Below are 13,082 nucleotides of genomic sequence, written 5' to 3'. Positions count from 1 at the left end.
ATTTTATATATATGTTTATATATATATGTATACACACACACATATACACACACATATATACACTTATATGTGTATGTGTATATATGTATATGTTGGAGTGTGCATGTGTAAATATGTTTGACGAACCATTTTAAATTATTGACATCATCAACACTTCACCCTTGAGTATTTCAGCATGTCCAAAAAATAATGACATCTTTTATTTAACAAGAAACCATTATTGCACTAAAAATTTAATGAGTTTGCTAATGTCCTCTAATGCCTAGACCATCTTCCAATATCACCTGTTGTCTCAAAGTATTATACCAGCTCCACTTTTCGTGGTTCATTTGAAATTTGGTCCTTCGACCCAGAAGTGATTGTACTTCCCTTACAGAGGTGTCTTTGCCCAACCACACTCCCCACCTGCTCTTCCTCACAGGCCTCAGAGGCTGCCTTTTCTGACTTTCCCACTGGTGGGGGGAAGCCCGCTCTGGTCACCTGGGAATTGAATGTACTAACTAGACCTGTATGTGATTTGACTCAGAGTGTGGAAGACAGGCCGACAGGCAAACCTGCTTTGATTAATCCCCCTGTTTAGAAGTGCTTTGTTTTCTTGTTACTCCCCCACCTCCACAGGTTCCCACCTGCTTCCTCATGACTACGTAGAGATCTGCCTCCTTTTTTTTTTTTTGAGACAGAGAATCACTCTGTTGCCCAGGCTGGAGTGCAGTGGCACAATCTCGGCTCACTGTAACCTCCGGCTTCTAGGTTCAAGCGATTCTCCGGCCTCAGCCTCCCGAGTAGCTGGGACTACAGGCGCGTGCCACCACGCCTGACTAATTTTTGTATTTTTAGTAGAGATGAGGTTTCACCATGTTAGCCAGGATGATCTCAATCTCTTGACCTCGTGATCTGCCCACCTTGGCCTGCCAAAGTGCTGGGATTACAGGCGTGAGCCACTGCGCCCGGCCGATCTACCTCCTTTTTAATGGCTGCATTCTATAGTGTGATTATGCTTTTCCTATGTTCCATAAAGATTATTGATCACAATTTTGGAAAAGCAACTTGGATTGAGCATATGTGTATGAAGCTGGAATGTATGTATGTCCATATTCATGTGTGTTCTCACTGTGTTAAATCTCACCTGTCACTGATTTAGATTTCTTACGGTATTCTTGATGAAAACTGAGGCGGGAAAAAATTGGTGCCCTCTAGCTATTGATAGCTAATAAGAATAAACAGTTTATAGTTGCCATGGAAATTACTGTAAGACAAACATCCACATGTGTGAAATGTGTCTTCTTTTCCACTTGGGTTTTAGGTTCAACAGAACCCCTTAATCCTAGACCACAGACCACGATTTCTCCAGCAGATCTTCATGGAATGTGGTATCCTACGGTTCGAAGAACTCTTGTCTGTCTCTCCAAATTATACAGATGCATAGATGTACGTGTATCTTTACTGTGAATTGCTTGCTCCTTCACTTGAAATATTTTTTAATTTACACTTTAAGATCTTGATAAAGTATTTTGTTGGATATTCTTAAAATCATGATTTTTAGATATAGAAGTAACTTGAGGTCAAGCTAATTTAGGAATTTCTAACCTGAACTTTCTATAGAAACTTATAATTCAGTAATGGGCTTTGGGGAGTCTATGGACACCTCAAAAGTGTGGGCAAATTTTGCACGACTGTTTTATATGTGCATTCCTGAGAAGAAGACCCTGACTGCATTTGGAGCAATGATTAAAGATAGCAGTCATGTAATAAATTGTCTAGATGCCACTGTTTCTTAAGGACATGGTTCAAAAGGAGTATGCATTTTTACCCTTACACCACAGAGATATTTTATACCAGAGTCTTAGGACTGCACAGTCATTTCATTGGCTCAGTAGAGTGTATACTACTCTATATTTAATTTAAAATGCATAATTGCTGGGCTTTGTGCTTATAGATTTTGAAATGCTACCAAAAGTGCCTTTTGCCCAGTTCTGGGACTCTTAAGGATGGGCCCAGATCACTTCTACAGACTTAGATGTCTCAGCCTTTTTGCCCAGCTGATGAGATCTCTTCCAGAGAGAGGTTTGGACATTTGGCATTGCTTCCTCCCCAGGGTGTCCGTTAGGTTTATTGAATAATGATATTAGGCTAAGATTCAGCAACTTCCTGCAATAGAGTCAGGATCCCAAGGAAAATACACAGGAGGCATATTCCACATAGAACCCATTGTCATCACAGACTGTAGTAAAAAAAAGCCTCTTAGGGTGCTTAACAGGGATTTTAGCTAAATAGTAGGTAGGCCTGAGGAGGTCACTCTGCCAGTTTTGTCTTATGCCTTAGACTTGCTTATTCTTTTTTCACCTAGCTTATATTCAAATCTTAACACTTAGTCTTACTGATCAAAGGTGAGGAAAGACAATCCAGTGTAAAATACATTAAGGCTGAGCAGGGGAAGGCAAGGGTCTTGGTCTAAGCTGCTCATCTTAAGCTTTCCTAGGCAGGGTTAGTGACCCAGCAGGTGGCAGCTCTAATCTCTCCTTCCTATAGTAATAGCCTTGTGGGAAACCACAGAATGGGGAGAAGCAATGTAAAAAGAGAATTAACATCAAGTTGGAGACCAGGGCCCAGGACAGTGGCCTAATAATGAATAGGCTCATATTTATGTAGAATGGAGGCTGGGAGGGAAGCAAGGGCACTGACGGTAGTCCTGGTCCAACCACCATGCCACACCTCTGGGAATGGCAGAATTAAATAAAGAATCATACTGCCCATACCATTTTGTAAGCTGTTTTTTTTTTTTTTTTTTAACTCGATTATGAATTTCACTGCCTCCTTCAGCATTCTTTGATTTCTTAAACAGTGTTCTATAATTTAGATTTAGTCGTATTTTATTTGCAGTCCCCTGTCTTTGAACATTTAGGTTATTTTCAGTTTTTGGCTGTTCTAAATAATACTGTAATGAAGAGCCATGTACGTGAATTCTTAAAATACAATTCTGATGTATTTTTAGAAGTAGATTTACTGAGGGTTTGTTTTAAAGTTGGTTTTAGAGATTTAAAAAACAGCCCCACATGAGATCGTGTTGGAGCGAAGGCTCCATTAGGTCAGAACCATGCCTGCCTACATTTCTAGCATCTAGCACAGTGCCTGGCATGCTAATCGATATTTTTTGAAGGGTCACATGAGTGTTTCCAGAGATGACTGCACATTACAAATCTATGTGTTGGTCTAGAAAGGTTGTATGGGAATAGGAAACCAGGAAGAACAGTAGGAGTAGTAAATCCCACCATGAGGACAAGCAGGTATTGTTATTTGCAAGTGCCACAGGCTGATTATTCTCTTTTATTCCACCAGAGGGCAGTGTTCCAAGGATTATCACAGGAAGCATTGTCTGCCTGCATTCAGTCCTTACTTGGAGCATCAGAGTCTATCAGCAAAAACAAGGTTTGATGAAGTGTTAGGTGAAATCTTGTTTCCTGGTAAAATATTGTGGAATATAGCATTTACCTATAGGCACAGAAGTTTAAAGCTGTTTTGGCAGTAGAAATTGTGTAATGTGATTGAATTTTGAGGCTCTTTGAGAGAAGCTGGTATTTCATTATAGTGCTTAATAAAGACTGTATTATATAAGAGAGTCCAACTGTACTAAAGTACCAAAAGTGGTATTTAGGTTATACATTCTATAGGATAAAGGTTTCTTGTTGTAGTCCTAGCCACTGGGGAAATGGTACTATTTCCCTGGAATACCAAGAAAGCATTTTCAAGGAAACATCACAATTTATAATCATCTCTACGATAATGTTTTAAATAGTTGAATGTTCTTACATGGAGGAAATGAGTCAATTTTGAGGACAGGTAATTGTGACTCTGGGTTGTGTGACTAGAAGGGGTCGCTATGACTATATGACTTACAGTTTTGTTTGTTTTTGAGACAGGGTCTTGCTTTGTTTCCCTGGCTGAAGTGCAGTGGTGTGATCATAGCTCACTGCAGCCTCGAACTCCTGAGCTCAATCCATCCTCCTCCCTCAGCCTCCCAAGAATCTGGGACTACAGGCATGTACCTTCATGCCCCGGCCAAGTTTTGTATTTTTTGTGGAGACAGGATTTTGTCATGTTGCTCAGGCTGGTCTCAAACTCCTGGGCTCAAGTGATCTGCCCACCTCTGCCTCCCAGAGTGCTGGAATTACAGGTATGAGCCACTGTGCCCAGCCAATTTTTTTTTTTTTTTTTTTTTGAGAGAGGGTCTTACGCTGTCACCTGAGCTGGAGTGCAGTGATATGATCTCTGTTCACTGCAGCCTCAACCTCCTGAGCTGAAGCAATCCTCCTGCTTCAGCTTCCTGAGCAGTAGGACTACAGGCATCTGGCTAAATTTTTTATTTTTTGTAGAGACAGGATCTCACCATGTTGCCCAGGCTGATCTCAAATTCCTGGGTTCAAATGATCCTCTTGACTCAGCCTTCCAAAGTGCTGGGATTACAGGTGTTAGCCACCACACTTAGCGGTTTACAGTTTTTAATCCAGAAGGGATCTGGGGCTGAAGGCTGCTGGCATGTGCTTCTCCCACAGGCCCTGAGATTTTTTTTTTTTCCCCAGGAAGTAGAGTATGTTCAAAAGTGTTGCTTTGCTTAACTCTCCTCTTAAAATACCTGTCACTTGTAGGGAAGGAGCTGTGGGAGCTGTTTGCAGCCAAAATTTTCTTCCCACTTGGAGTGTTCAAATCCTGTTAACTTTTTTTGACATGGATTTATAAATGTGACTTTTAAGTTCAAGGTTTTTATATATATATTATATATTATATATTATGTAATATATATAATATATACATATGTAGAAGTTATATATAAATCTCCACAGAATAATTTGGGATCTTCTTGCTAGGAAAGCTCTATCTTTGTGACCACTATATTTTTCTCATTCATGAAATGGAGAGGTGAAATGAAACTAGAAATAAAGTTATAGACAGGCAGATTTAAGTTTTAACAAGTATTTCCAAGTCTGTGCCCACACATTTCTGATAATAGGTGAAATTAGAAAACACATGTCTAATGTTAAGGATATGGTTAAGTAAATTGTGGCATGTTTTATATAACAATATTACACAGTCATTAAATTTTTTAAAATGAAACAATAAAATTTAACTTAAACATATTAAGATAATAGATATTTAAGATGCAAATCAGATATACGGTATGACTATGTAATAAAATGCATTGAAGAAAATATGTAACAGTGAAAGCTTTTAGGTAACTATGGATGATTTTTCTTTTATTCCCTACACATTTCTTTATTTTCTACAATGATCATGTGTTTCTCCGATCTCAGGAGGGAAAAATATGACCTAATTTTAAAAAAAGTTCATAGGCTTATGTCCTCTTGTACCACTGTCCTCTCTCTTTTTTTTTTTTTTTTTTTTTTTGAGACAGAGTCTCACTCTGTCACTCAGGCTGGAGTGCAGTAGCACTAACTCAGCTCACTGCAACCTCCACCTCCTGGATTCAAGCCATTCTTATGCCTCAGCCACCCAAGGAGCTGCAATTACAGGTGTGCGCACCATGCCCAGCTAATTTTTGCATTTTTAGTAGAGACAAGGTTTCACCATGTTGGCCAGGCTGGTCTTGAATGCCTGACCTCAAGTGATCCACCCGCCTTAGCCTCCCAAAGTGCTGGGATTACAGGCGTGAGCCACTGCACCTGGCCATGTCCTTTCTTTTAAGGGAGGCATGAAAAGCCTTTTGATTGTTGGGTCTTTTACCCTCATTATCTGTAGGCCATCCTCTTTTATCTAATTCTGTGTCCTGCGTATTGTAAGAGTTTAAGTATGTACGGAGAAGCTCTCAATTTGATAGACACTAGCTTATTATTTTCATGGTTGAGCTTGTGTACTTTTGGTTTTTTTTGAGATGCAGTCTTGCTCTGTTGCCCAGGCTGGAGTGCAGTGGTGCGATCTCGGCTCACTGCAAGCTCGGCCTCCCAGGTTCACGGCATTCTCCTACCTCAGCCTCCCGAGTAGCTGGGACTACAGGTGCCCGCCACCACGCCCAGCTAATTTTTTGTGTTTTTAGTAGAGATGGGGTTTCACCATGTCAGCCAGGATGGTCTCTATCTCCTGACCTCGTGATCCGCCTGTTTCGGCCTCCCAAAGTGCTGGAATTATAGGTGCGAGCCACTGCGCCCAGCCAAGCTTGTGTATTTTTATCTTAAAAGTGATCAGTGAAAATGGATTGATGTCTTAAAGAGTTTTTTAAGGCAAGAAATTGTTCTTACATACTTAAACTGAGCACCTGTCAACAAATTAACGTGATACTATTTGCTGCATTACAATAGCTTTTGTAAAGTAATAAAATCTATACAATACTATTTTTGGCATCAGAGTTGTTAGGTCTTTTAAAAATAGAGCAAGTATTTAAAGTCTGTAGCATTTCCCGCTTACCTGGTGCTTCGTGTTCCAGGATGCAAAGTGAGTTTCCATGACATAAGTCATTGATTATGTTTATTAAAACTGGTGGAGAGAACGAGCAAGACTGGGAAGGAATCTTCATTTAATAACTCCTTTAACATTTATATTGCTTACTGAAAGATAACTTTATCTTTTCCTAAGGTAATATAAAAGCTTCATTAGCAATATTTTCAAAATAAGATTCTGCCTTGAGTAACAGCAAGAAGGAGCAAATACAGCCTTGCTTTTACTGATATACAAACTCTTTTCTGAAATGAGATCTATGATTATTCAGTATTTGAGGATTGGGTCAGAGGTTTGAGAACTGAGCTTGAATCACAAGACTCTTGTGGATGGGTCCTGAGAGGGCAGAAGGACATGCTCAACCTTCAGGGATGTGGGTAGTCAGAGCTCTGTTGGTGGCAGGAGGATCCAAAATGGCAACCCCAAATCATTTTACATTTGTATAAATATAAGTATGTCTGATGTTCTAGATATCGAAACTGCTTTGACCAAATAGTGAAAGCCATGTTCCTGAGGAAAAACTAGAATGCCAGGTCAGGTCAGGATCATGCTTATTCTTTGAGCCTTTCTTTACCTCCTCTGCTCTGGGCCACTGTTAGGCGGCATTATCGCTTCTACCTCTGCACCAGGTGAAAGTAGATTGGACTTCTCTCTGTAAATGTGTTGCTTTACAGCCTTGTGTCTGACTTTCTTGGATTTTTAAAGTGGAGCAAGTGACAGTGCGAATAAGAGTTTGAAGCAAGATTTTTTAACTTAATTCTAGCATAAGGAAAGTTCATTGCACAACAAAAGAGAATTGACACCATAGGCTGTAAACTTAGGTAGATTCATGTTGATTAATAATATATGCTTTTATTTTGATTTAACGTGATCATATCCATTTTTCTGTCTTATAATTTAGACTCAGATTGATGGACAACTTTTCTTAATTAAGCACCTTTTGATACTTCGTGAACAAATTGCTCCATTTCACACTGAATTCACCATTAAGGAAATTTCCCTGGACCTCAAGAAAACTAGAGGTACTTTGCTGTCCTGGCTGGCACACTTGGCTGTGTTTGATCTGTCCAGATGTGTCAGCACAGGTTTTAGGTTTATTTTATGTTCATCTGCAATTTTTTGCATGCTTTGCTTGCTAAATATGTTACTTGTTTGTACTGAGCTGAGCTGAGCTGTCAGCATGCTAACGACTTCTAACTTGCTGTATTTTCTTTATGAAGGGAACTGCATCTGGACATTTCAGTTTGTAATATTAGACTCATTTAGACTCTGCCACATATTCCTACAACCAGTTAAAAAGTGAAAAATCCATATAATAACTGTTTCCTAAGTAAATAATGTCAACTAGTTGGGATGACTTTAAGCACTGAGTTGAGTTTGTCAGTTTATGAAAATTCAGGAAACTAGCTGGGTAAAATGAGAAGAGTACTTATCTAAGAATTTGAAAGAATTGGGTTTTCTTCCTGTCCCATCATTTCCTGGCCCTTGTGTGATCTTGGGTGGGTGTTTTAGCTTCCCCACGCCACCCTCCTTTTAGGTAAAATGAGCATAATGAACTTGTCATGATACCTTCACCAGGTTATCAAGCTCATTAAGACCAAAAATGAATGAAAATATATGTTGACATCTTTATAAGTTTCAGGTGCTTTAATAAACTTCAGTGGTATTAAATCAGTAATCATGTAAGATAGGGTCTTTGAGTTGGTAATAGACATTGAATCATCTTGAGAAAGATGATTCATCCATCCTAGTGATTTGCCTCTGAATTGGTAAGAGACGATTTCTAAAAGATCAGAGTAGTTAATTTCTAAGAATTGATCTTAAGCAGTTAAGGATATACCATAAACATCCCTCATGTCCCTTAATTACTTACAAATTTGTGTAAACTTTATCTTAAACATTTTTAAGAGATTTATGCTCTGATGCCTTAAGCCATTCATTTATGTAATCAGTTAACTTCTCTCTAATGTTTTGGGGCAATTAAAAAAATGGTCACTTAAATTATTTTCTATGTGTAAAGTTTAGAGGAACCCCAAATATAGGATGTTCAACGATAGTAGGTTTTTAGTTCCCCAATTCCTGTGCTTATCTGACAGTGGATTTGATTTAACTCACCGGAGAGCCAGGGTAACCTCTTGATGAGTCCTCTTAAAACAGGTTGCTCTTTTTCGTTCCCTAATGCTCTCTCTTGTCCACCATGGAGAATATGTTTTGGTTCTGTAAAGCATGTCTGTTATGTACTTTGTGATTTTAAAATTTTTAAATTATTTTTGTTTTTTTCTCTAATCTTGGAAGTGGCATACCATGTGTTTTCGTTTTGGTTTGGTTTTTAAATAGGAGCCAGATTTCCTGGCTTTTGCCTTTACAGAACACATAGGTTTTTTTAAAGCTTATTCTCATCAGAGGCTTCCATCTCCCACCCATTCTCTTTGATTGCATTCATTCTTTTCAGTGTGAGATGTGGGAATCATGCTCTTACACCTTGAAGAATTCCCAGCTTCTGACAGTTCTTACTTTAAGTGATGGGATAGAACAGGGTTGATTTACTTTCTGTCATTTTTTTCTGATTTGTAATTTGTTGCTGCTTGGTTCTAGTGTAGATCAACTGAGGTGAGAGAAAGTGAAATATCTTGAGATTGTGGCAAAATTTGGTTGAAAGTATGTTTTCCTCCAAATATTACAAAGCCTGTGTAACCCCACCATATGATGATTTGATTCTGTGTAGATAGAATCTTTGAGGGGTCTTATAGAAAAGACAGCAGACACAAACAACTATTTACTAAAGCTTTACTCTGAATACTGAACTGATAGAGAGAGGTTCTTCTTCATTACTACCAGGGTCAAGGCAGTAAATATTATGTTACTGTGTGCTTGCAAAACCAGATTGGAAGATTTCATGCTTTGCTTTATCTAGTCTGGCAAAGCAAAGAGATGTTTTTTTCTTACTCACTTAATAATACTATCTTTACTTTTACACCTCTAACCTCTCAAGACTAACATATCGTATTGCATTTGAACATCAATGAGACCTCAGCTAATACTTTACATAGATTCTAGTTAGTCTGGAGGTTAAGGGGTAAATATGTCCTTTTGGTGTTTTCTTCTTGGCTGACACATTAGTTTATTCACTCTGCTTCAAATGAATAAATTTCCGTGCCAGCCAGGATTTTAACAAAGAAGCTGGGTAAGTATATGAGTATTTTTTAAAAACTTATTTAATATCCTAAAAGTAAAGCAGTGACATTTTAAGGTGCCAATTACCATTTATCATTTTTCTTTTTTTTTGGTAAGTGAATTATTGAGATTAATAGTCATTTTGCAATTCGAACTTCTAGAAAATAACTCTGTGAGTACTGTAGCCATCACTGGTGCTCATCTCACTCTCAGCCTTTCATGGAGGTGAGTTGCTGAAGGTGAATTGGCTTTTTGCCTTGTGGTGGTAGAGAACTGGTGTATGTTACACATGGCTTTGCTGTTGAAACTTTCCATGTTCACTGGATGAGTAATTTTGTTTCACAGATGCAGCATTTAAAATCCTGAATCCTATGACTGTTCCAAGATTTTTTAGGCTGAATAGCAACAATGCCTTGATAGAGTTCTTGTTGGAGGTGAGAAGGAGTCTGTTTCATTGGTGGTGGGAGATAAACGACATTCTTTACATGTCTGGTGATTTCTAGGCACATAAAAACAGGAGGAAATTGTTATCTTTTTTTTAAGGGTACTCCTGAGATAAGAGAACATTATCTTGACTCTAAAAAAGACGTAGACCGTCATCTGAAATCGGCCTGTGAGCAGTTTATTGAGCAGCAGACCAAGCTGTTTGTAGACCAGCTGGAGGAGTTCATGACAAAGGTATGGCCCTTGGTGCCTATTTGGTGAAGTCACTTTGCATTCTTCCCTAGGCTTCCTCTTCAATTAGTCTCTTGTGTGAACTCCAGCAGAAGGAGATAGGGAGCCCAAGTCTTAATGATTCTGTCTAGGAAATCACTGTGCTTTTTGGTTTATGGACTTTTAGATATGCTTGCACAGTTTTCGTTTTTAAGAGGAAGAGTGGAAATATTGCAAAGCTAGTTATAGCCGACCCCTGGTTAGCTGTGTTCTGTTTATCCTCCTTGTAGGTTATCTGCATGTGGGCTGGGACTCTCACTTTCTGCTGGAATCTCACTTTCTCCTGGACCTGCATGACAGCAACCACAGTCCTGGGAATCAGGGTTTCCCATTCTTAAAATGGGTGATTTGTTTTCCTCTTTGTTTTACATGCCATTTCTCTCTTCCATTTTGCATGGATAATTGAGAATTGAAGAGTTTTATAACACAGCATTGTTAACTGTCAGATATATGGATTTAATATACAGTCAGTCCTCCTTCACATCGGTGGTCTCTTCCTGGAAACCGTGACTTTAAGTGAAACAACATAAAATGAAACCAATTTTTTTTCCTCATCAATAGTGTAATGAAGCAATGTTAAACTGTTGAAGGAAATGACTTTATTTGAGGACATGCTGTGTGTCATTTCACTTAAAGTCACAGTTTTCAGGAACCTATTGCTGATATTAAGTGAGGACTGACTGTATGTGTGGATAGTATATTCTCTCTGTCTCTGTCTTCTAAGCTAAAATCCATTAACTGGCGAATGCCAGCAAAGAGAAAAGCAGATCATGGCTATTTTGACATTCTTGTTGCATCCTAATCGTTTAGAAAAAATTTAAGTGTCATCACTAAGGACTTAAAGATATTGAAGAAGTCTTGAAATTAGGCTGGGTGTGGTGGCTCACACCTATAATCCCAGCACTTTGGAAGGCTGAAACAGGAGGATCGCTCCAGCCCCTGGAGTCTGACACTGGTTAACAGTCCTGGGCAACATAGTGAGACCTAGTCACTACAAAAAGTGAACAAAATTAGCCATGTGTAGGGGCATGCGCCTATAGTCCCAGCTACTTGGGAGGCTGAGGTGGGAAGATTGCTTGAGCCAGGAGGTCGAGGGTGCAGTGAGTTAAGATCAGCCCACTGCACTCCAGCTTGGGTGACAGAGTGAGACTGTTTCAAAATAAAGTAAAATAAAATAAAAAGAGAGAAAGAAAGAAAAAAAGGTCATGAAATTTTTATTTATTAAACCACTACTGTGTACCCCAGACTTGTATCAGAGGACATCATAAAAAGAATAAAAATATGATGGCTCTTATTTTCAAATATGACTAATCTTAACTGGACAGACAAGATATATGTATGAAATAACAAGGAGACAGCTTAGCAATTGTTCTTTAGGAACTTCTTGTTGAGTCCATCAGTGCTAACATGCCTGAAGCCTGTGGCAAAGACAGAAAATACGAGTTTTAAAAAATAATTAAAAAGGCCAAAAATGCATAGAAATGTTAAAACAAAGTACTCTTTTGTTTATCACTGGCATATACTGCTTGTTAAGTGGATTTTACTCCAAGTATTTGGAATGTGTGTATATATGCATTTTTTTCCCACCACAAAAATGTAAAAAAGGAGGGGGATAGAAATGCTTTCTTCTAGGTTTTGATTTTTTAAAAAAGGTTTGAGTATTGGTACTTTGTAATTTACAGATAACTTACAGTTTTTACTGAAACTACCCCTGTGAAAAACAAGTTGGTAGACTGTAGTGTGTATTTCTGGGAGAACTTCCACATAGTAGTGGTGGGAAGTATTATAGATGAATATTGTACAATAACAGAACAGCAGAATGAATCTTCTGAAATATGCAAGTTGATTATAATGAAATCTAAGATTAAAGGGTTGTTCTAGAACAGCACAGTTTTTCTAGATATCAAGAGAATAAAAATTCACACATGCCCATGATCTTAGCTACTCTGGGTGACTGAGGTGGGAGGATGGCTGAGCCCAGGAGTTCGACACACCAACTTGGGCAACATAGCAAGACTCCGTCTCAAAACATTTTTTTTTTTTTTTGAAAAAGGAAATAGAGGTTTATGTAGAAAATATTCCAAGTCTGAATTATGTAATGGTTCTCCATGGACATGCTACGTGCGTATAGCAGGGATCCCTGAACAAATGTTCATGGACCTGTTTTTATATTCCCTTTGTAATGGGATTGGGAAGGGAAAGGCCTTGCTTCTCATCGCCATGAGAAGCCAGTCTCATCCTGCATAATCAGTCTCTGCTGCCCTTGCTCAGACCACTTGTAGTTGCCTCCCTTTTCCTCTGTCAACCCTGGGCCCTCACTGCTGCTCACTGAGTTTCTACTGAGTGGACCCCACAGCCTGGAGGACTGAGCTTCCCTTTTATGGTGTGTTATTCCAGATTCAGTTCCCTTTCATCCTGTGGCATAGAGTGAGTCAGAGACAAAGATACATATATGTGTGTGCGTGCGTGTGTGTACACACACACGCACACACGTGACCATTTGAGACACTGCATCTTAGAATTTGTGGACCAAAGATTTTTCACTTTTTACCTAGTGACTGTTACTACCATTCTGAATAGCAGAGAAAGAGGAAGATTTTATAGAAAACTTTAAAAGGTAAACCTCAGCATTAATTACCTGCAAGTGCAGAATCTCATGCCTCTTTTATTTAGTTAGGTGTTTTTTTTTTTTTTTTTTGAGGCAGTCTTGCTCTGTTGTGGACAGAATGAGACTCCATTCCCTGTCACCC

The 13,082-nt window shown here is 38.8% G+C and overlaps 1 protein-coding gene across 2 annotated transcripts in view; it reads left to right on the top strand.

The window, feature by feature from the left end:
* Positions 1 to 13,082, top strand: part of COG3 (component of oligomeric golgi complex 3) — a 76,706-nt gene that overhangs the window by 48,288 nt on the left and 15,336 nt on the right. For both annotated transcript variants that reach the window (XM_011940000.1, XM_011940009.1), the window contains exons 15-19: positions 1,304 to 1,428; positions 3,337 to 3,426; positions 7,346 to 7,466; positions 9,964 to 10,052; positions 10,162 to 10,296. In XM_011940000.1, coding sequence (XP_011795390.1) covers positions 1,304 to 1,428; positions 3,337 to 3,426; positions 7,346 to 7,466; positions 9,964 to 10,052; positions 10,162 to 10,296 — 560 coding nt within the window. The remainder of the gene's footprint in view (positions 1 to 1,303; positions 1,429 to 3,336; positions 3,427 to 7,345; positions 7,467 to 9,963; positions 10,053 to 10,161; positions 10,297 to 13,082) is intronic.

The sequence above is a fragment of the Colobus angolensis genome, unplaced genomic scaffold (genome assembly GCF_000951035.1).
Source record: "Colobus angolensis palliatus isolate OR3802 unplaced genomic scaffold, Cang.pa_1.0 Scaffold101, whole genome shotgun sequence".
Classification (NCBI taxonomy): Eukaryota; Metazoa; Chordata; class Mammalia; order Primates; family Cercopithecidae; genus Colobus; species Colobus angolensis.
The sequence above is the reverse complement of the archived record's forward strand: the minus strand, read 5'-3'. Positions and strand labels throughout refer to the sequence as shown.